Raw genomic sequence first — 22,653 nt, forward strand, 5'->3', positions numbered from 1 at the left:
TCTTCAGCAGTTATAAAAACAAAAGTTATTCAAGTAAATACTGCAGTATTTGTTATCTTGGTAATCTAATGATACAGAAGCATGGATAAATGTTACCAGTACTTCATAAGAATATTTTCCTTTTTGATTGTGTGACTTATTTTCAGTGTTGCTCTTATTCTCTCAAGTGCTAACACTTTGCCTGAAAGTCTAGGTCAGTGCACATGGAATTAACATGTTGCTACTTAAAGTAATTTATATTGCCTGAGGCCACAAGTCTTAAGAATTCTGCTGTTTCTCTATTTGTAAAGCTATTTTAAGATGATGTAATGCTTTTAAAATTTCTGTGGAGAATTACCTGGAGCTAAAGAAAGATGTGTCCAGCTAAACAGAGATAATTATTTATGTTCTTACATTATTTCAACACTAATGAAGGCATAACTGTTCTGCAAAGTTATGTTGAGCTCATTTTTCTTCTTTGTTCCCAATTTGAAATAGCTCCAGTGGCTTTTAGACAACTATGAAACAGCAGAAGGAGTGAGTCTCCCCAGAAGTACCCTCTACAACCACTACTTGAGACACTGTCAGGAGCATAAATTGGACCCAGTCAATGCTGCCTCTTTTGGAAAACTAATAAGGTCAATTTTCATGGGCCTACGAACCAGAAGATTGGGAACCAGGTTAGTGTAAGGAAGCAAAGTTATGAGTTAACGGGACAGAGTGTACTCCCTCTAATAGCAAATTTAGTGGTCCCGTGACAATAGACATGAAGCAAAAACATGATCATTGAGAAACAAAAGGTGGGAATCTGCACGTTCATGAAAACCCCAAATTGTAGAAGTACAAAAAATGTTGTTGGTTGTTTTTTGTTTATTAAAAAAAGACCCAAAGCCCCGCTTCCCTCCAGTCTCAGTTTGCAGTGATTGACCAGTGATTGGCAGTCTGGTGGTTAGTCAGAGGAGACGTGATAGAGCTTTATACATGAGTGGAGAAAGTGGATGAAGAGATGTTTTTCTTGCCCTCATAATATTAGAGCAAAGGGCAATTCTGTGAACCTTATGGTGGGAGATTCAGGACAGGCAAGGTCTTTTAACATAGCACAGAATTAAATCATGGAATTTTCAATCACAGTATCTGTGTTCACCACCACTAATTTGTTCTTGCAGGATAAGGCCATTAATGACTGCTTATTAACTGTATATTAATTGTAATATTACTTATTAGCTATATATTCCTTCTTGCTCAAGGTAGTTTACATCCCTCCTCCTTTTTATCTTCACAGCTACCCTGTAAAGTAGGTTAGACTGAGAGATAGTCCACCTAGAACTCCAAACTAGAACACTGCTGTTTGGAATAAGTTCTGGTGCAACTCCCACAACAAACTGCTGTAAAAACAAAGTTTGTGCAATTGTCTAAATATACTGCCCAGTTCATTAAAATGTGTTTTAAGCACTTTCTTCTCCCCTATTGCTCTTTAAGACATTGCCAAAGCACCAGCTTCTATCAAGCATTCTAAGAGGTACATATATTAATTAGTACATGCAAGCTATATTATCCATTGCAGCATGTAAGGTGCTTCATTTAACAAATGGCCTTAGATTAAATAGGGACAAAATGCTTCTGTCCATTTTTCCAAATGTTGCACCTCATTTTTCTGAATGAATCAGCCCCCTTTCAAGCAAGCTGTCCTTGGAACAAAGGTGTACAGTTTGCAGATTCAGCCTGTGTAAGAAACGTCAACAGCCCAGATAACACGCATTTCAGAATACAAGGGTACTTTGTGTATTGTCACAGCTGATTGTATGCCTTGAATGCTCTACAGTAAATGTTTCAATTGCTGCCATATGGATGAAACCAGCAGCATGTGGAATGTGAACAAACTTACATAGAATAATAGTGAAGGACTTAGGAGCTACTGGTGCCTGTAGTGCCAGATTCAGGCAGGATCATGAACTGAAGAAAGGCAGCCACAGCTTCTTTGGATACAGCAATTGCAGGAAGGCATGGCACACAGACAGGGATTCTGCTTCTGATAATAGGCATGTCCTAAGAAGTACTTTGCTCAGCCTGCCTGTGGGTAGATGCTGCAGGATGGAAAGCAACAACTGCAGTGCATTTATATGTTCCCCTGACAGTTGTTGTTTTTGTTTTGTTTTGTTGTTGTTGTTATTATTATTATTATTAATTTATACCTTTCCCATCTGGCTGGGTTTCCCCAGCCACTCTGGGCGGCTTCTAACAAAAGATTAAAAATATATTAAAAATCAGTCATTAAAAGCTTCCCTAAACCGGGCTGCCTTCAAATGTCTTCTCAATGTCATATAGTTGTTTATTTCTTTGACATCTGATGGGAGGGCGTTCCACAGGGTGGGCACCACTACCGAGAAGGCCCTCTGCCTGGTTCCCTGTAACTTCACTTCTCACAGTGAGGGAACTCCTAGAAGGCCCTCGGCACTGGACCTCAGTGTCTGGGCTGAACGATGTGGGTGGAGATGCTCCTTCAGGTCTACTAGACCAAGGCCGTTTAGGGCTTGAAAGGTCAGTACCAACACTTTGAATTGTGCTCGAAGTGGGAGCCAATGTAGGTCTTTCAAGACCGGTTGTGGTCTCGGCAGCCACTCCTAGTCCCTAGTCTAACAGCCACATTCTGGATTAGTTGCAGTTTCCGGGTCACCTTCAAAGGTAGCCCCACGTAGAGCGCATTGCAGTAGTCCAAGCGGGAGATAACTAGAGCATGCACCAGTCTGGCGAGACAGTCCGCAGGCAGGTAGGGTCTCAGCCTACGTACCAGATGGAGCTGGTAAACAGCTGCCCTGGCCACAGAATTGACCTGTGCCTCCATGGACAGCTGTGAGTCCAAAATGACTCCCAGGCTGCGCACCTGGTCCTTCAGGGGCACAGTTACCCCATTCAGGACCAGGGAGTCCTCCACACCTGCCCGCCCCCTGTCCCCCCAAAACAGTACTTCTGTCTTGTCAGGATTCAACCTCAATCTGTTAGCTGCCATCCATCCTCCAACCGCCTCCAGACACTCACACAGGACCTTCATCGCCTTCACTGTTTCCAGTTTAAAAGAGAGGTAGAGCTGGGTATCATCCACATATTGGTGAACACCCAGCCCAAATCCCCTGATGATATCTCCTAGCAGCTTCATATAGATGTTAGAAAGCATGGGAGAGAGAACGGAACCATGAGGCACCCCACAAGTGAGCGCCCAGGGGTCTGAACACTCATCCCCCCCCCCCCACTTTCTGGACATGACGCAGGAGGAAGGAGCGGAACCACTGTATAAGAGTGCCCCCAGCACTGTAACTGAACACTTGAGGACATGGCACTGGTCTCGGACCAGACCTCTTGACTAAGGTGGCTCTTCTTGAGTTAGAGGGTGGTGTGCTCACCCCACACCTCTTTAAGGATCCAGGCTGACACCTGGAGATGATGCCCCATATCCAGAACACAGCAACAGTTATGATTATATAGGCAGTGAGTAAATCTCCCTCTGGTCCCCCAGGCTTAGTCCCTCGTACCACCCTCAGAGGAGAGAGCGAGAGGAGAGCTGTGCCAAGCATATGCAAAGGTGACTGCTTTTGGGTGGCCACCTATACACAGCATTTGTTCATCCCACTTGGGGGGGACACAAAGTGGGTCCCCGTGAAAATGGTGTCCTTGCATTATTGCTTGCGAATTTTTTGCCCAGTGTGAGCAATTTCCTTTTGATCTTAAGTTTTTGTCATAAAAGGAAACTTACAATAAATAGTTAAAGACAAAATAATTGCAATTTCTCTTCCCTACCCCACCCCTTCTCTTTCACAAATTAGTAACACTGGTTGAAATCCTATATGCACTTAGCCTCCTTAAATTCTATTGACATTCTGAGATCAAGCCAACTAACTATGTATAAAGCTAAATGCATTCCTTAATCATTAGAGTAATCTACAGTCCCCTGCTGTTTGGGCCATTTTCTGTTTGAGTGGTAAAAACCTTGTCAAGAGACCAATATGTGAAATGATTGTGAAATATTTGCAGTTGTAACTAAGTGAATATCTAATACTCAGCTAGCTTTCCATTCTGCTGGGACTCAATTGGCTGCATAGGATTATTTTTGCACAGTTCAGAGGAAAGCAGCCAAATTGAACAACAGTCTGAGATACAATTCAGATCTAAAATATTTAAGAACAACCCAAAAGGATCACATTTGCGTTTAGGTTGTGTACATTCCCTTGTTTTTAATATTTGCTTTTTCCCAAAGGGGGAACTCCAAATATCATTACTATGGGATTCGTGTCAAGCCAGACTCCCCTCTAAATCGGCTACAAGAGGACATGCAATATATGGCTATGAGACAGCAACCCATGCAGCAGAAACAAAGGTACAGTCCTGCCAAGCTGACCAGACCCCTTAGAAGCAAGCATCTTTTTCTGCATCTCTCTGTCGCGGGAGTGTTTAGTCAGGGAGCAGTAGCCTCTCCTTTTATTAGACCACATAACTTCTCTAGCTGAAAGTTTACCTGCAGTTGCCTCAATCTTACACCCTTTTAGACATTACGTAAAACCTTACCTTTTGGGTTGGGCTTTCAGATGCTGATGCATTAAGTCATTTTTGTAATGTTGTTAATTATGTAATTTCTGAGAATTATTTTCATATTTCTGTTTATTTTGTGTTAAGTTTTTATATTACCTTATTTTCAAAAGCTGGCCTATTCATGAAGATTGGTATAAAAACATAGAAACAAACAAACAAACCAACCACCTTTTATCTGGACAGAAATAGTTTTGCTAAAGGGCATTATCTCAAATTTTTATATCAAAATTGCGTGAGGAGTGGTTAAATGTAAACGTGTTTGTGTTTCCAGAATCTTCTAAACTTAAGAAGAGAATTTGGCCTTTAATGAGAGGAGATAGAATTATGTGTGCCACCCTATGGCCAAGTTTGGAATGCTATTTTTTAAAAAACAGCTGAGATCCAATGCCATGCCGGCAGACATGATAACATTTTCCTTCCTCCTTTCCTCCCTGCCCCCCCCCCCGGCGAAAAAAATCTGTTGTGGAAGGTCTTCCAGTGCTCCAGAGCAGATTTTGGGGGTGCCTGTGGGCTGCAAAGCAGGAGGGCAGGGAGGGTAACTCTCATTTGCACAAGTGGATGTTCGTTGTGGAAGCAGGATGGGTCGGGAAGGAAAGTAAACGCGACTTTATGAATGCTTTGTGCTGCTCTTAATTTAGAGCATTAATGCACAGTATACAAAATTTGTGATGCACCATTTGAAATTATGAAGGATGAGTGGAATTGCTTGTTGTGTTGTGGAATAAACTGCTTACATCAAAAAGGAAAATGTTATTCAAAACAAGTCCTTTGAACATATTAATTCCAGGTCTGGTCAGAAGTCTCAATGCAGGGTGTGGGAATGAAGGAGAGATTCATGTATACAACCATAATTTTATTTAGCTTTGTAAAAGAGCAGCATGACTCCATCCTACCTAAAGTGGTCACTGGATTCTGGCCAGAATCTCCACTTGAACGCATCTGGTATAGCCGTGGGCGAATCTAGTCTAATTCCTTACATTATTTCCAAACTGGGTTGATGTACTTCTGAGCCAGTTCCCTCAGTGAGCTGAGGAGCACTTTCTGAACATTTTGCTTTTTTCAAGTAGCACATATCCATTTACTTGTCAAATTATTATTTTTTAAGATACTCTTACAAAGCAACTAGAGACAGCATGTAACATTTGTAGGAAGGCAAATAGGAGGATTGCCATTTTCCGTGTTTTAAAAGCTAGCACCCACTTCTCTCAGCCATACTTGTGCACTTCCACTATGTTTCTAGAGTGAATAAATATGCAGCAATAACACCAAATAACATTTTCAAGTGTTCCTTCCTGTAACTGGTTTGTCAGAGGAACTAAGAAACAGAACATGCCTAATGGAACAATTGAGTCTAGAGTGTATCGAAACTCAAGTTTCTAAAAACAAGGAATGCTTAAGACATTAGCACTTTGCAAATTCCAGTAAGAACTTAGCTGCATCTCCCACACGAGTAAATATCCTTCAAAGTTTGCACATTTCCCAATTTTGTGATGCAGCTCTCAGCTCAAAAAACATGCAGAAAAAGATTTTAAAATTAATATTTTAAGATAAAAGAAGTTTAGAAATGTTGTATTTTATGAGAAAATGTTGTTGTTATTTATTGAATTTATATACCGCCCTAAACCTGAGAAAATACATGCAAGTATGTATTTAAATGCACTTTTTTCCGGGCAGATTTCAATTGCTGACTTATGAATCAGCACATGCAAATGTGATCTTGACTCAAAGTAGGCAAATCTGTCCATCTCTTTTTGCAGGTCAGCCCTGTTCAGCAGAATATGCCATGGCAGTTTTATTGGGCAGTAGATATTTTCTTTTGGGATGGTATCTCACTGGCCATTGTTAGAAAGGCAATGCTGTAAAGAGCTGGGCATTTTTAGGCTCTGATGAAACTCCAGTGCATGGATTGACTTTATATTTGAATCTACTTAAGTGCCACAGAGCAGGGAAGGAAGGAAGGAAGGAAGGAAGGAAGGAAGGAAGGAAGGAAGGAGAGAAAGGTCTTCATTCTTGTGCAAGTGTTGCATTCAGTGTTGCTGCAGGTAGGAAGAAGAGTCTGAGGATGGGGGGGGGCTTTTCATGAGGAAGTTGAGAAAAACAAGACCAGGATGCCTAGTGACTGAAGGAGCAGAGAAACGTCAGCCCCAGTCGGAGGTAAAAGGAAGGAAGCCGAGGCAGGGTGGAGAAAAGAGAGATCCCAGAAAGACCAGCAGAACATCCAGAGAGTGGAAGGAATGGGGAGAAAGAGATGGGGAGGCAAACTTTCTTCCATGGGGGTTATGGGAAAATATCGGTGGAACCTGAAAGCTCACGGAGGCCAATGGCAGATCAGATCGATTTGCAATGGCCACTTCAGGCAGGGCTCTAGTAACGCTGGAATAGCCATTAGCTGGAAGATAAAAGAAGTGCTTCCTGAAACCAATGATCTGTTTGGGAGAACTTTATTTTTTATTTCTTCCTGCACTGCTGGGAGCAGCATCTTCAGTGGAAAGTGCTCATGTTCTTTTGTTTCACTGGAGAAAGCAAGCACAACTAATTTAAATTTGGAGCATTTTAACTTTCTTTCTCAGCGACTCTGCAATTAGAGACCACCATAATGTGCATAGGAGACAAATTCCACATGCTTCTTTCCAGCTGTTTCTTAGTCGAAGTAGCATTTTAAATCTCAGGTGCTTTACTACTCCCAACTTTTTTAATTGTTGTAGGTAGTCAAAATGCCTGGAAAATAATCTGAATAATAGATCTCTCATTATTTAAATACTGCACTTCCTGATGTTCAGGTGCTACTTTACTGTAATAATAAATCAGTACATATTGAGAGCTAGCGTTCAGTAATTAACATCTTAATATCTACGACAACTGCAAATGATGACAAACATTCTTTTGTGCCCTACTTGTGAGAAATAGTTCTGAAATGATGATTCATTGCTAATTTAGTTTCTGTCTTCCCACAAAGATTCATATTGAGTCAACATTGTTTTATTGATCCCTATGCTTCGCTCTAATGTTTTTGCTCAATGTTGCTAAATTACTAAAATTAGCTGCCTGTTTCATATGACGACCACCAGTTTTTATCTGTGTGTGCCTTTAATTTGCAAAGTTCAGAACGTTCCTAACATAGAGAAAGATTTGAGGTGGAAGGAGTGGGATGGGCATGCAAATGTACAAGATTCAGCTGATTGTGGTACTGCAAGTCACTTTTATTCCATTATTAAAACCCTTCATTGCGATATATAGTTGTAGCCCTCAGACAGTTTTGTTTTTATTTCATGGTTCCTGTTGCTGAGTTCATGTTCATGGGTTGACTTCCTTATTAGATTAACTACATTAATCAGTAAGTCAGATGATGGAAAGCAGTAAATTGTATAGCACCATCCTTTTAAAATAAACAGCCCAAAGATGTTTGTGTTAGAATCAACATGTGCAATTTGGGCAGCTGCCAAAAATCTGGACTCATTCAGTACTATGTTAATTAAGTAATTGTCCATATGTGTGTAATATAGTGCAGAGTTAAGTGAATGCAAACTGTCATGGCTACACACACTTTAAGTTATGTGTGTGTTGCTTCTTCCCAGATTTAATTTCCAGGAAATCAAATGTAGTTGCTTAGGTTAAACAGGCTAAGGAAAAGTGGTACAGAAAATGAGTGGGAATTGAGAAAACTGAGATAGTCACCTTTACTTTTACTGCTAACTTTGTGTACTAAAAAAAAAGTGAGCCAGAAATACAAATCATCTATGCTTTTTGGGTTTTGTTTTTACCTAATACATAAACAAGTTCAGCATCCAAGTGTTTGGGCTATTACTGAAAAATTATGTAAGGTGCAGTTCTGTGGATTGATCAAAACATCAAAGTACGGCTTTGGATAATCATAATTCTCTCCCCCACCCACCCCCCCAAGCATAAATTTGAGTTTCTTGATAAATTTTTAACCAAAGTTTGCCAGCTTTGCTAAAATCAACTTTATAGTCTGAGAGACGGAGAAGGAAAGGATAATTTTGTTCTTTGTTGCATGTGATATATTCTAGGTACAAGCCTATGCAGAAAGTGGATGGAGTCACAGACGGTTTCACAACAAGTGGTCAACAGACAGGCACATCTGTTGAACAAACTGTAATTGCTCAAAGTCAACATCATCAACAGTTTTTGGGTATGTAGGAAGAATATTGTACTAGTGTCCAAAGAAAAATAACTTGTATAGTTGTTAGTTAAGAATCAGAACAAAGGTTTTCTTGAAGCTGACCCAGAGTTAACTAACTGTGGAGTGTAACCATTTGTATGAGTTTAACATTATGCAAATAATAAGTTTCTAACAAGGGCATTGAGCTTAATTAAAGCTGTCATTCATTCTAGAAACAAAGAAATTCATATCCTTACCATGACTTTGCAGCCAAGTCTCATACAAAGAATAGGTGGGACTGTTGTCTTTGCACATACATACTATTTTGACAATATATGGGATGAAATACTCCAGACTTATTTATCTGTACCCTCAACCTGTGTGGCCTGATCACACCTCTGATAGAGAGCATCTTGGAATCCCTTGCTGAGCCAGGCTAGTGTCACAATTGCTACTACATGGCTATAGACTGGGAATATGTTCCAAAAACTACTACCATACATACATGAAGTATACTTATTTAATATTGCTAACGTAATTGTCATTGAATTAAGACACAATGGAACTTCACATGTAATAGTGAAACCACCTATAATTAGGTAAAATCCAGCTATAATTTGCTCGTTGTTTTCCCTAAAGACCTTGTATAATATGCAAGAATACATAGATATGTCTGGAAATATAACTACATAGGCAAAAGGCACTTTACTAAATTAAAAGAAGCAAAGATCAACTGGTATATTAAAATGTTTGTATTCACTGCATTGGATCCAGGTGCCTTATGTGAGCTGGCAGGAAAGCACTTATGGAAGGCAGCCCTTTTAAGTTCTCCCCATTTCCTGATGACGCTGCCGCCTGTCCTTCCCCTGCCCCCTTCCAGAGGGACCTCCCACCCTCCGGAGGGGCTTTTCAGGGGGGGGGACCAGGAAGTCCCATTGAACCCACAGAGTTCTGTTCGTCTGTCTCTAAATTCAGGCCTCTTGTCTATTCACAATTTTAACTAGGTTTTCAGACAGGTAAGTTATGCACCACTCGATCTTAGTATGATTACAGCTGGTTTAAACATTCAAAGAAGTAAGCCTCTCATTCAGTCAGAAATCCTAGAATTTGTGTAAGTATTTCTTAATTCCTATGGATCGAGCACATACAATTTAGCAGATCTGGCTCCCTTCGCTTAAGAATTTTAATTTAGAAGAATAAAAATTTGATTCCTTTTTAATTGCAACCTATTAAACATAAAAACCTTACACCTTCTCAATTTTTAGTCCAACACTTTGTGACCTTTCTGATATTTATTTCTTTGTATCATTAAATGTTTCCCTAATTAAAGTGGGATTGACACACTCTACAATATTTTTCTTTCATTGTGTTGCCATGGAAACAGATGCATCTCGAGCACTTCCAGAGTTCGGAGAAGTTGAAATCTCTTCTCTGCCAGATGGTACTACTTTTGAGGATATTAAGTCATTGCAGAGTCTCTATCGAGAGCACTGTGAGGTAAGAAAGGAGGATTTGACAATGGCTTCCTCTCATGCAGTCAAGGGTTCATGATGTGATGATACACAGGAATACATCAGATACAGGAGGCTCTCCATTGCCTGCAAAGCAGAATATTGTGAAGAGAATTAACATTATGCTTGCTAAATTTGTGTGTGTTTGGAAAACATGGTTGTGGGCCAAAATACAGAGCGTTTGTGTAGGCTTGCTTTCACCCACCCAGGACAGTTGAGAGTAGATCAGCAATATGCCAATGCCAAATGTGTCCGTCTTTGGTTTGCTGTTGTGTTAAAATTTTAGCTATGAATATGATATTAACTAAATTCAAAATACACAATCCTGGACAATTGATACGTCCTTTGATACATCCTAAGCATGTTTACTCAGAAAGAAGTCCCGCCGAATTCAATAGATCATGCTCCCTTAAGTATTCAGGATTGCAGACAGACTGCTCAATATTTTTCATGCATTCTGTTAAAAAATACCGGTATCTGTGTTGTATTTTTAGGCAATATTGGATGTTGTAGTGAACCTTCAGTTTAGCCTAATAGAAAAATTATGGCAGACTTTCTGGCGCTATTCTCCCTCAACAACAACCGATGGCACTACCATTACTGAACCAAGGTTGGTAATCTTTTATTCAAAGTTTGTGAATAGTTTTAGTGCTGTTTTCAAATAAAATAGAAATCTAAAATTTACATACTAAATAGGAATGCTATCTCTGCAGTTCGTTACTAGATTAAATTGCCGTGTTATGATAACTGCAGTTTATATTTGTACGCATACCATTTTATTTTATGGGAAGAGGCCCAGTTATTTTCTCATGAAATAATATCCAATCCAAAGACCATTCTTATCACTGCTGCTCTTTGACTAAAGCTCTGGAGGCCATGTACCAGCCATTATTACAACACTAAGTGCCTCAAGGCAGTTGGATGCGTTTCAGACATTCCTAATGTTTATTTTTAAAAACTTTGAATTCCATTGTTCTTCTTTTTTATCTTCATGTAAATGCATTATCATTTATTCATTTGATACATTTGTTCACACCAGCAATCTGAGTGAAATAGAAAGTCGACTTCCGAAAGCAAAGCTGATTACTCTGTGCAAAAATGAGTCAATTCTGAAATGGATGTGTAACTGTGACCATGTGATGTACCAGACTTTGGTGGAGATTCTCATTCCTGACGTCCTTAGACCTATTCCTAGTAAGTTGAATATAGATGACGTCTTGTAAGGATTTCTTTTTCTTCTGGTGATCTTGTGACTTCAGTGCCTCCCAAGGAAACCTGTAGGAGTGACTTTAAAGACTTCAGAAGTAGCGTGGGTGTGCTCACTTTATTTACATGTTATAAAGGTATACCTTAAAATAATAAATACTGCTTAAAATATCACTCTGTGGTTTTGAAAAAGTAGCTTTCAACATGCTTGTGGTTTATATTTATCTGTTTTTGGCTGCCCTGGCAATGCACGCTTTGTCATAACGAAAATCCCCTCATTCCTTTGAGCAATTCCTCTAGTCCGCATGATAACATTAAAACGTTGAAGGCTTGAGTACATAGTTCTGTTCAAATGACACATTAAGCTGTAGCTTAAATGTGATGGGAATAAGCCACAATGAGCTCTGGGCTTGGGTGCCCAATCCTCCTGCTTTGTGGCCATGGAATTCAGAAGCTTTTGTTTCTTCTTTAGAGTAATTGTAGCTTTCCCTGTCATCCCAACCTGTTGTCAGTTGAAAATAGCAAACTTCAAACCATTTGTTCTTAAACGGGTATGGTTTAACAAGCCACAGTTTAGAGTTTGGATGACATGCTAAATGGAGGTTAGTTGAAATTGGAAATAAAGGCTCCCAAACTCCCCCTCAAAGACACACCAAAGAAGCAGGAGAGAGAGAGTGCTAGCACAAGGTCCATTGCCCCTCATTCTCATCAGGAACTATGATCTATGCATGATGTCCAGATACGGTCTGTGTCTATGTCAACTTTTGTTTTACACTGAATTCAGCAAGGTGAAGACCAAGCACATAGTGGCACTTGTGCAGTTGTGTAACATGTCAGGGTAATATGTAATCAGAACTGAAAAGTAGCTTTTCAGTGGCCTGGTTTTACTGACATATAACCTGATTGCACATTTGTCTCTCTGTATGGTTGGATCAGAGTTTGCCCTGGTGCCTATAGAGGAATACCGTGCTAAACATGTTAGTTGAGCATTTGAATCCACTTGAACATATTACTTATAAAAGATTTACCGGAATTAGTTGGTTGCCAATCTTATTAGTTAACTGTATCATAAGAAATGTGAGACTAACATTTTATTTTCCTCATTCATTTCTCTAGTCACTCAGTCTTTTATTTTAAAAAGCCAGGAGTGTCTCACAGGGTAGACTCACCATCTAATTGTAAATATTACACTTCAGCTAGACAGCCATTATCAAATAGTTATACTTATGAAAATTTCCCTTTTAAACATAGAATTATTCAGATTGTTGCAGTGTAGTTTGTTCTTGTTTGGTATAGAAAGTGATTTACTTTGGGTTCTAGCAAAGCTGATTTCCATTATAAAACATTATATGTGTTCTGGGCACTGTGATAAATACTTAGGAATTTATTTCCCATTAACAATAAAGGTTAACGGTTTCTGCGGGGGAGGAAATCCATATAACTGCACAAGCATTGTGTTCTTTCTGTGAACAATTATTTTGTAGTTCAGTTAGATGCACTCATGCCTCAAAGAGACCAGGAGCGAACAAAACTAGTTTCTCTTGAAGGGATTATAAAAGCTACTGAGTTGTTATAGTTGTTACAAAATGTTCAGAAAAAATGCATATCCAATTTTGCAAGAACACGCTACTGCCCTTCACCTGCAAACAAGACAGAAGGAACCTTACTATTTATATCACTTGTGGTGCAAACCTAAGTGTTCTTATAAAACACAGTCTAAATGTCAATAATGCCTTCTACATTTTTCTGAAATTCAGAGAGTTGATATATGCAGATGTGTGACAATTGCTTAGCTTTTGAAACATGCAGTGAAAGCAACAGGATGAAAGGATTTTGTTTGAAATTTGTGTAGTAGCATGGGTTGTGAAATGGAGACTCTTCTGGGTGACAATTCGACACCCTCAGAACCATTCTTGAATAAGACAAAGCCAACCAGGTTTAATTCAGATAGCTACCAACAACTCCTCACTGGGGGCGGGGTGTGTGTGTCAATGTTCCTTGGCTATCCTCTCACTACTTATAGGTGGTTTGCCAACTTTCTGCTTGTTTCCTTTGTAAAATACAAAGCCATTTTCAGTAGTAGGCAGGAATGGCAAAGGAGAACAGAGATTGATCCAAGAAAACAATTTCTGGGATATTTGAAAGTTGCATTTTAACTACTGATTTGATTTCCTCTCGAATTATGAAATAGTAGGTTGAGTTCCTGTCTTAAAGATCAAAGAATCATAGTTACCTCAATCAATATTGCAGAAAAAGCCCCCCCCCCCCCTTTATAAGCAAGATGGATGTGTAATGAGATCAACATTGTCAGGCAAGACTCCATCCTTCAAGGCAAATTTCTTTTTCAAAATATTGGACTGTCATACCTATTTCTTACATCAGAGGGGTCAAATGTAAGGTTGGGAAGCACTGAGAGACCCTTGAAGTGTGCCTTGGACCACATTGGGGATTCCTGCCGCATTATATAAGCCACTGAACTGTCTTCAAGGGTTGGACATTGGTGACCTTGTAGGGCAATGGGCTGGTTTGCAAATGGCAGCAGCCTTTCTTCCTGCCTCTAATTGAGTGGTAACAGTGCCAACAGGGGGTGTGGCGGGGGTGCAGTGCCTTGGCATGGAGCGGAGCAGAGCCCTGGCCATTTGCCAGATGGGGCCCCCTTGTGAAAGTGCATGGAGTAGATGGGGAAAGTCAGGCCAAGTTGGCAAGTGGTGGATGGAGGAGGGCAGTTGGTCGCATGTGGGCAGGGAGCTTAGACAGCAGGGCCTGAATCCATTTTTCAGATGTTAGTGTCCAACTGAGATGGAATTTACGACCCTTTGGTGCTGAACTCAAGTGCAGTTGACTTCTGTGGAAAGAGTACGAATGTGGCCTTTGGGTATTTGCCAGGTGGAGAGTTTGGTCCTACAGTCTATTTGAGTTTCACACTCTTGCATTTGGTCCTTTCAGGAAACTGAAGTCTTGTTAACTGAACCAAACTTGCCATGATGGAGCATGTTTTTTAAAAAATATGTTGTTTTTATTGTTGCTCTACTTCTAAACCATCTCAAAGCAAAGTGATGGCTATTAAATGTTTAAAGTAAATAAGTTTCTGATAGAAAATATTAGATTAGATTCAAATGTACAGCATAGAAAAGTGGAGAATTGTTCAGCATTGAGAGCAGAAGATAGAGTGGTCCAAAAATCACTGCCTTTTGACCCTATACTGGTTTTACCCTCAATATGGTTGCCACATTTGATTCACAATACATTCGCATATGTAACTGAGCCTTGCAAATGCGACAAAATATTGTCGAAAGCCATCACAAACCTCTAGTCATTTTCCTAGGCCCCAAATACTGCTCTTTGAACACCAGAGAAGTCAACTTGTCGCCCCTTTAACGTTTTTGAACTTTTTGTTGGTTCTAGCCTTAAGTCCTATTTCTGCATTCCAAAGAGAGCGTGAGAGCTTAAGCTAGAGGGAGGGCAGAGGCCCCTGCACATTGGGAAGGGCGGAAGAGGGCTTGCAAGCATGTCCAGCTGAAGGTGCTTCAAGGCCCTGCTCAGACTCCCCGCTCAACGAGAGATGGCTGGTGACAAAGGAGGCCTCCCTCTGTAGTTCTGTAGATCTTCCTCTCCTACATTTCTGACCAATTGTCCGTTACCATTACAGGAAAATCAGTGTTCCTGGCTATATATTTTTTTTGAAGAATACATGGCTAAAAACATTAGGGTGTCAGAGTGATTAAAAACAACAACAACAACAACCCCAAACCCCTCTAAATCAAAACCCAAATCCTGCAAGAGAGGTGGTTGGACTGTTAGACAACAATGGTGTGCAAGGATAGTGAAATTGCACAGAAATGAAGTCAACTCTTTTGGAGAAGAGGTTGGCCCGATAACCATGTCTGAGCAGGTTTTGGGAGAGCACCAGGGGACTAGTTTTCTCATGCAAAGGGGGGGGGGCACAGGGCCAAGGCCTGCCCCCCAGCACCCTCCTGTTCCTGCATTGAGAGCCTGCCATAAGTTAGAAGGCAAAGGTCAGCAGCAACAAATCTCCCTGTGCAGTTTTTGACCCTGATTGTGCAGGGTTCTGTAGTCACCCCAGATAAACACTGTGTCCTGCAGAGTATCTTTCTTTCTAATACTTAGCTTCATAAAAGCTTAAAAGAAAACAGACCGTTTTTCATATAGTTGTTACCAAAATAAACTTTTATTGTAAAGATTTGGTACAAATCTAGAGGAATTATGAAATTCAAATTGGAACTCCTTCTGAAATCTTCAGAAACCTGGAAATTCAGTTTGTGCTTTTTGTATAGTTTATTTTTGGTAGTTGTGGGGAGGGGGGACTTCTTTGTGAGTGCTAAAATCTTGATACAAATATTTTCTTGCTTTTTTGGTGTCATATGTTAGTACCACTATGCAGGTACAATTTGAAATCACGTTAGAGATATTTTGTTCAGTACTCATATATGTGTGGGGCTTAAATAATCCTCAGCTACCTAACATTACCTGTGTGTTTGCTTACCTTTCTTTCACATAGACAAACACACATCTAAAAACTATTTATTCCCCTGCAGCGATTGGGGATAGTAATGTCTGCAGATTGTAATTTTGGTTGATTTATTTAAATATTTATATCCTGCTTTTCATCCCCAACACACACACTCCAATTTAAAACATTAGAAAAGAACTGAAGAGCAATGGAAGCATGATTCCCTTATATAAGTCTGATATCTCTGTAGAAAGAAATGTGCTGTGTGTTTTAACAGACTGATTATTTCATAGGTAGGTGTTATGGAGCTGTTCAAGCCTCATTTGTAATTGAACTTCAATATGATTCATGCTATTTTAAAAGAGCACAGAGCTTTTTATGGATAACTACTATGACCGGTTTTAGTACTAGTAATTAATATTTAGCTAGTGTTTCACATTTATTTAGCACCGTGTGCTGAGGTGTTGAGGTGTGCAATTGACAGGAAGCTGCCCTTGGTCATCTACATGAGCCAGAACCTCATGCATCTTCAGAGGTGCTCTGTGTACCTGCTCTTTCGCTCAAATGGCTCTTGTGACTTATGGCGTGTTTATGAGAGCCCCCTCCCCACAGTCTTGGAGGGGGGCATGTGAGAAGAAGGATGGAGAAGCCTGCCCTTTCCATTTTAGTCCTAGAAAATTACACAAGTCAGACATGCAAGAAAATAGTGTTCCTGCTCTCTGTGCTAGTTAGTGAGCCATGTTGTCCTACAAGATTCCCACCTCAGATTCATTTTTTTCACAGTCACCATTCAATGGCCCATTTCTCATTCAGCTTTTTGCTGCGGGAAGAGAGCTTAGTGTTTTTTCTCAAGCTTTCTTTTTGTGCTTCTACATACACCTGCAGCAGACTGATCCATCCGCGTTATGTGTGAATGGTGTCATTTGAGCGCATCAGCAATGGCTCTTATACAGGAACATTTGGAAAAGGGGGAATGATCTGCTTACCTTATTCTTTTGACATTGCTTCTTTCAAATGTTAAAACAGTAGTTTTACTAACTCCCATATCAATGAAAGCAAATAAGATACAGGGAAAGTCAAATTTTAATTACAAAGTTCCTATCTCTTTATCCCAGTGCTAGATGTCTCAGCATATATCCTTGTTCCACTGCTATTCTTAAGCCAGAAACCTACTGAAAATTTTATAAACTTCCCCTCTCTTTAATTAAGACAGTGTGCATTCTTAATTAGGGCATGACAAACAGCAAGGCAGATTCTGATGCCATTCCATGATGGGAGTTGACTCCCATTTCCATCGGTTGGGTGCATGGTTATAATTTTATAGGCAAACTGCATACTTTATGCTTTTGACTAGTTCTAGTTTATAAATGTGTCATTAGTTAAAAGTGTCTGAATTGAAATAATGAAATATGTCCCTTTGTAGGTACATAAAGAGACTCCCTGAATTGTGGTGAGACAGAAAGTGTGTGTGTGTGTGTGTGTGTGTGTTCCATAGATATTTAAAGAGTCACTGAATAGGTAGGGTTAGTTTGTGTGTGCTCACTTTAAAAACAGAGTTTTTTAATGTGTTTTAAAGCATCAATAAACTCTAAGAAAAGCAGAGACTTTCAGTGAGGTTGACTGACATTCAAGCGACACCCAAAAATCTAACAACTGCCTGAGAATGTTAGGAGCGCTTGGTTTAAAAAAAGTCACAATAAAAATTCAAATTAGAATGCATAACACAGATCTGTATTGAAACAATCAGTAGAAATACTACATAAAAATCAGATCGCATAATTGTGTCAATACCAATCTAAAAGGTCGTACTTTCCCACTCCCAGAGTGAATATCAATATTTCAGAGAAGAGTCACTGGCCTGGATCACACGTAACACTCAGCCATGATTTAGCACTGTGTGGATGAGCCATCAGGAGCTTAAGCCAAACACCAAACTCACACATTGTCCTCCTCTCAGCAGCAGGATGACTTCTGCAAAGTTGACTCCTTTCAAAGAATCTCAGTTTAGATTTACGTACAAACTGGGGATCATAGTTTATGATAAAAGAATGCTTAGTTTCTAAACAGGACAACTTCAAATCACAAGTTACTGTTAGGTGCAAACCCAGCATTGCCATGTTGCACTGTAACTGCACAGCAGCAGCAAGATCTAGGCCTTTATCTGACAATGTACTTACAGTCTAGAGTGGATCTTGCAATGCTTGTTCTCTCCTACCTGCTGTGCAGTTAGGCAGTGATCTGTTGCTTCCCCTTCTTTAGGCCTAGTCTTTAGTGCAAGAGTGAACCTGTGAGAGTGAGCTGTACTGGTGCTGACTCCCATGACGGAGTGCTCCTCCCCCAAAATGGTGCTTTCTTCCCATCTGAAGTGGCACAGTCAAGATAGAGGTTTACTGCCTCGGTGAGAACTGGAACCACGAACATTAGATAGTCATTGTTCAATGGCTGCAGTACTACCTTTAATTCTATGTGGGATTTATACTAATTGTTCCTATCATGGTTATCATTTGCTCCCTCGCTGTTCTCTGTAGTTGTAATAGTCAAGGACATTGATCTTTAAATACCTACATGCCTTGACTTTTTTTCATTTGTTTTGTATTCTTTTATGCATAGGTGCCTTGACCCAAGCCATTCGCAATTTTGCAAAAAGCCTTGAAGGTTGGCTTTCCAATGCCATGAACAATATTCCACAGAGAATGATTCAAACCAAGGTAAATGCCTTCTAAACAATTTGGAACAAAAATGACATTGCAAAGACACAAATAAAACATAATTGTTAAGAGTCAATGCCAGAAGCATCTCTTTAAAGAAGACCATGCAAAATTTAGCCTTCATTTAATTGCATTATTATTATTATTATTATTATTAGTATTATTGTCCCCCCCTTACGTGTGATCAACTTGCACATGACCACATATATGCATGGTGCCGGGAAATAAATAAATAATTTGATTCAAACCTGGCAATGGCAGCAGAGAGCTGGAGAGTCCTTTTGGCTCGCAAGGAGCCTGAAGAGGATGTCAGGAAGGGTGGAGGAAGAGACCGGAGGCTCAGCGGGTTTTGTTTTGGCTGCTCAGCCTCCCTGCCTAACAGCTGGTGTGCAGGGGAGCCCAGCAGCTGCCACCCCTGCTTTCCCTCTTGTCCTTCAGCCTCCTGCTGGCCCCAGAGCTTCAACTCTTGTTGTGGATGTTTCTAGATACAGTATTTTTGGTATGGATTGAAGAGAGAGCAACAGAGAGGGTGTTTGGAGGGTGCTCCCCACTTTACGCATTTCACTTATATGCACGGGTGCCCAGAACATAACCCCCATGTGGGGGGGGGGCACCTGTATGCATTGATTTATACCCTGCCTTTTTCCCTGACAGGGACTCAAGGCAGCTTCAGCATTACTGACAACATACATAGTTTTCTACGGATGTCAAAAACTAGGCGCTTTTGGCTAACCTGATCCAAAACACCCACCCACCCCACTCACACACGAAAACAAAGATCACCACAGCCAACCACAAACAAACAACCACACCCTAGGCCAATCCCAACCTCTCTCACCACCAAAGGAACACAAGTGAACAGCACAAGCAACGCTGACACCAAACCCTACATACATTAAGCATAATAGAAACATCGCCACCCAACCCCACCCCCACCCATCTTCCCTCCCTCCACCCCCTTTTTTTCCCCTCCCCCTAATGTCTCAACAAATGAAACAGATTTGTAAAAATGTTACATGGAAAAAATACGAGAGACATTACACTTCTGTAAAACAAGAAAATCTTTAATAAAATAATAATTAAAAAAAACTAGGCACTTTAAATGACACGGTATTGAACACTTTATTTGCTTGTGTACTTCATTGTATGCTGAAGGTCCAATCCAAGAGAGGGTCTTATGTACTTGTCAGAGAATGGGAGACAATTATATGAATTCCAGTAGAACTATCCCTCCCGGGTCTCTCCAGTTTCCATCTCCTATGCAGAAGTCTTGCCTTGCCTTTACCTGCTTCTCTGCCTTATCCTGTGAGCAGGGCAGGGAAAACCTTTTGCGATGTGTGGCTGTATTGTTCTTGCACTGCTGTATCCCACAAGCAGGACCTGCCACATTCTCATTAGCTTACTTTCTAAGAAAAGGTTGATAGACAGGAGTGAACAAGGTCTATCTCAGTGAAGATAAGACCTGAGTGAAAATGTCCTGGTCTGTCTCATCTCTGTGCGTTTGTGTGCGTGAGGCTCTAGTCTTCCTTCTCCTTAGGTTGCCGCTGTAAGTGCCTTTGCTCAGACTCTGCGAAGATACACATCTCTGAATCATCTGGCTCAGGCAGCACGGGCTGTACTGCAGAACACGTCTCAAATCAACCAGATGCTCAATGACCTCAACCGTGTAGATTTTGCCAATGTCCAGGTAGGCAGAAAGTTTGCAGGAAGCATATATGACTGCTCTTGGTTCCCCTCCTCTTGTGTCTGAGTTTGCAGTGCCAGTTTCATCTACAAAAATGGCTATAGAAATGTTTCATTTCTATAGAAAAGGTATACATAACTGAAACATGTCGGCTTATAGCTCAGCCTCCTTGCAAAGAAATCATTGTGAAACATTTCTTCAGCTTGGAATCTTTCAGGTGTTCCAATCTCGTACTTTTAGAAAACATATGGATTGTTGACAAAGTACTGGGGTGTCTCCCAGTATCAGTATCCGTGCATCTGTGGTCTATAGACAAGGATCCTCTAAGCCAAGGTCATAAGAAAATGTTTAGTAGAGCATTTGAAATGAAAATCAAGAACAAAAATTAAATGCCCATTTCCACCCTTTCTCTCTCCAGCTGTATCACCCCCAAATCTATCCCTTTCTCACTGGATCTTACATTAGACCTGCCACCACACAGTGATCAGACTTGAGACTTGTCATTTTTTTAGTCCTGAGATCAACCAACCAGAGCCCAGTGCAAATGACAAAAAAATAAAATTAAAGACTGTTAAGCCACAGAATTGGCTTTGATTGAGACTTACAATCCTTCCACACACGAAACAATGCCTGGTTACTCCAGGCTTTATTCATTTCAACAGTTTAGGTTTGGATGAGGGGAAAGTCATTGCCCCCTGCTATTAGTAAAAAATTGGGAATAAGACATCCAAGGTGATATACTGGAAATCTCCCTGAGATTTTCCTGTAGATCAGAGCTGCCATAAGCCCACCTTTAGCAGCTAAGGATGGCAAAGATTAGCATTTGCCTGTGGTTCTTCTGAAGCACTTGATAGCAAATGTTAACTAAGATGTGCAGCCTTTTGCACCAGTGAGAATGACAAACTAGAACCACATTGGAATTGCAGTACAAATTACTCATAAGATTTGGCAAACTTGTCACAAATTGATCCACCCAAAGCCAATTTAGTTCTTAAAGTTCTCACTTGAGAACTTGAGAGCAAATGAAGACAAGTTCAGTCTCAGGCTTAGGCCTGTGGACTGTGGACAACTAAACCTTCCTGGACATTAACATAAAAATAAGTTAGAAAGTCCATTCAGAAAGGAAGAGCACAAGCACTGCAACCAAGGGAGTGTGCCTGTGTTGGTGGAGGGAGATCTAAAGTACGACATTGCTTTTGTCTAGTGTCCCTTTTCTTCCTTGCTGGTAGTTTTAGGAGGCAGAAAGACAGTTATAGGACTGTGCTGTCTGTTTTGTCCAGGAAGAAGCTGGAGATCATGTAGCTTTATATTTTTTGTACCTATTTCTTGACTTCAAAAATGCTACCCTATGGTAAGAGTTGGAAGAAAAAAGCAGACCTTGGGCAAAAAAGGGTGCAAAATGTCACTTCTTAAAATGCAGCCCTTACTTCACTTGCAAGCTCAATGTTGGGTCTGCTTCCTTTGATGCCATCCCTTCTTGAAGCATCATCAGCATTACGAGGGTTGAGGTGCAGGTGAGCAGCTCCTTAGCCTCTGCCTCACTTCCTCCCCTGGCTGCCGCAGCATAGCTGCAGCCGCCAACCTGGCCTTGTCAACTGCACATCCACCCTTGGTTCCCATCCTCTTCTCTCTAGCTTCACGGCAGTGATGCTGTTGCTGCTGTTGCTGTTTATCACCTCTGCCTCCTCGCCTGCTTGTGAGGTTGTGTGGTTTGCTGTTTGCAGACACAGCCAGAGCTGTGTCTATGTGCTTGAAGCTGGAAATGGAGAGCAAGTGTGGTGGCAGCAGTCCCAGCAGCAGCGCTCTCTTCCGGACTCCCTTTGTTCTGGGGAAGCGCAAGCTGAGAACCTTCCCTGAGAGATGAACAGCCCTGACAAATCAGCAGCTCTGAGCCTGCTGCCAACCCTCAGATTAAAAAACCAAACCTGCTGTCCCTTGATGTGCTCATGGGCTTCTTTTCTTCTCTGCCATCTCTAAGTTCCCATAACTGGATTCTTCTTGTGCCTTTTTTGTACTGGGACAGGAGCAGGCTTCCTGGGTGTGCCAGTGTGATGACAACATGGTGCAGAGGTTGGAAACAGATTTCAAGATGACTCTTCAGCAGCAGAGCACTCTGGAGCAGTGGGCGGCCTGGCTTGACAACGTCATGATGCAAGCACTGAAACCGTACGAAGGAAGGCCGAGTTTTCCTAAAGCAGCACGGCAATTTCTCTTAAAGTGGTCTTTCTACAGGTCAGTGCCTTAGGAGACTTTGAAAAATTGGTGCTCTGTCCCAAGCACACAGTCTCTTATCTTACTAACAACACAAGTAAACTTTGTGGCATTTACCATATATGCCGCCGCCACCTAAAAAATAATGTTTGAGGGCGCTTACCACCTAAAAGTTTTTTCAG

At 40.8% G+C, this 22,653-nt stretch overlaps 1 protein-coding gene across 6 annotated transcripts in view; it reads left to right on the forward strand.

The window, feature by feature from the left end:
• Positions 1 to 22,653, forward strand: part of RFX3 (regulatory factor X3) — a 111,030-nt gene that overhangs the window by 83,941 nt on the left and 4,436 nt on the right. For all 6 annotated transcript variants that reach the window (XM_080987804.1, XM_080987801.1, XM_080987806.1 and 3 more), the window contains 9 exons: positions 478 to 659; positions 4,229 to 4,348; positions 8,589 to 8,710; positions 10,065 to 10,177; positions 10,686 to 10,801; positions 11,231 to 11,385; positions 18,479 to 18,576; positions 20,114 to 20,263; positions 22,284 to 22,492. In XM_080987804.1, the coding sequence (XP_080843930.1) occupies positions 478 to 659; positions 4,229 to 4,348; positions 8,589 to 8,710; positions 10,065 to 10,177; positions 10,686 to 10,801; positions 11,231 to 11,385; positions 18,479 to 18,576; positions 20,114 to 20,263; positions 22,284 to 22,492 (1,265 nt within the window). The remainder of the gene's footprint in view (positions 1 to 477; positions 660 to 4,228; positions 4,349 to 8,588; positions 8,711 to 10,064; positions 10,178 to 10,685; positions 10,802 to 11,230; positions 11,386 to 18,478; positions 18,577 to 20,113; positions 20,264 to 22,283; positions 22,493 to 22,653) is intronic.

Source organism: Podarcis pityusensis (assembly GCF_964106645.2).
Source record: "Podarcis pityusensis genome assembly, chromosome: 17".
In the NCBI taxonomy this organism is placed as follows: domain Eukaryota; kingdom Metazoa; phylum Chordata; class Lepidosauria; order Squamata; family Lacertidae; genus Podarcis; species Podarcis pityusensis.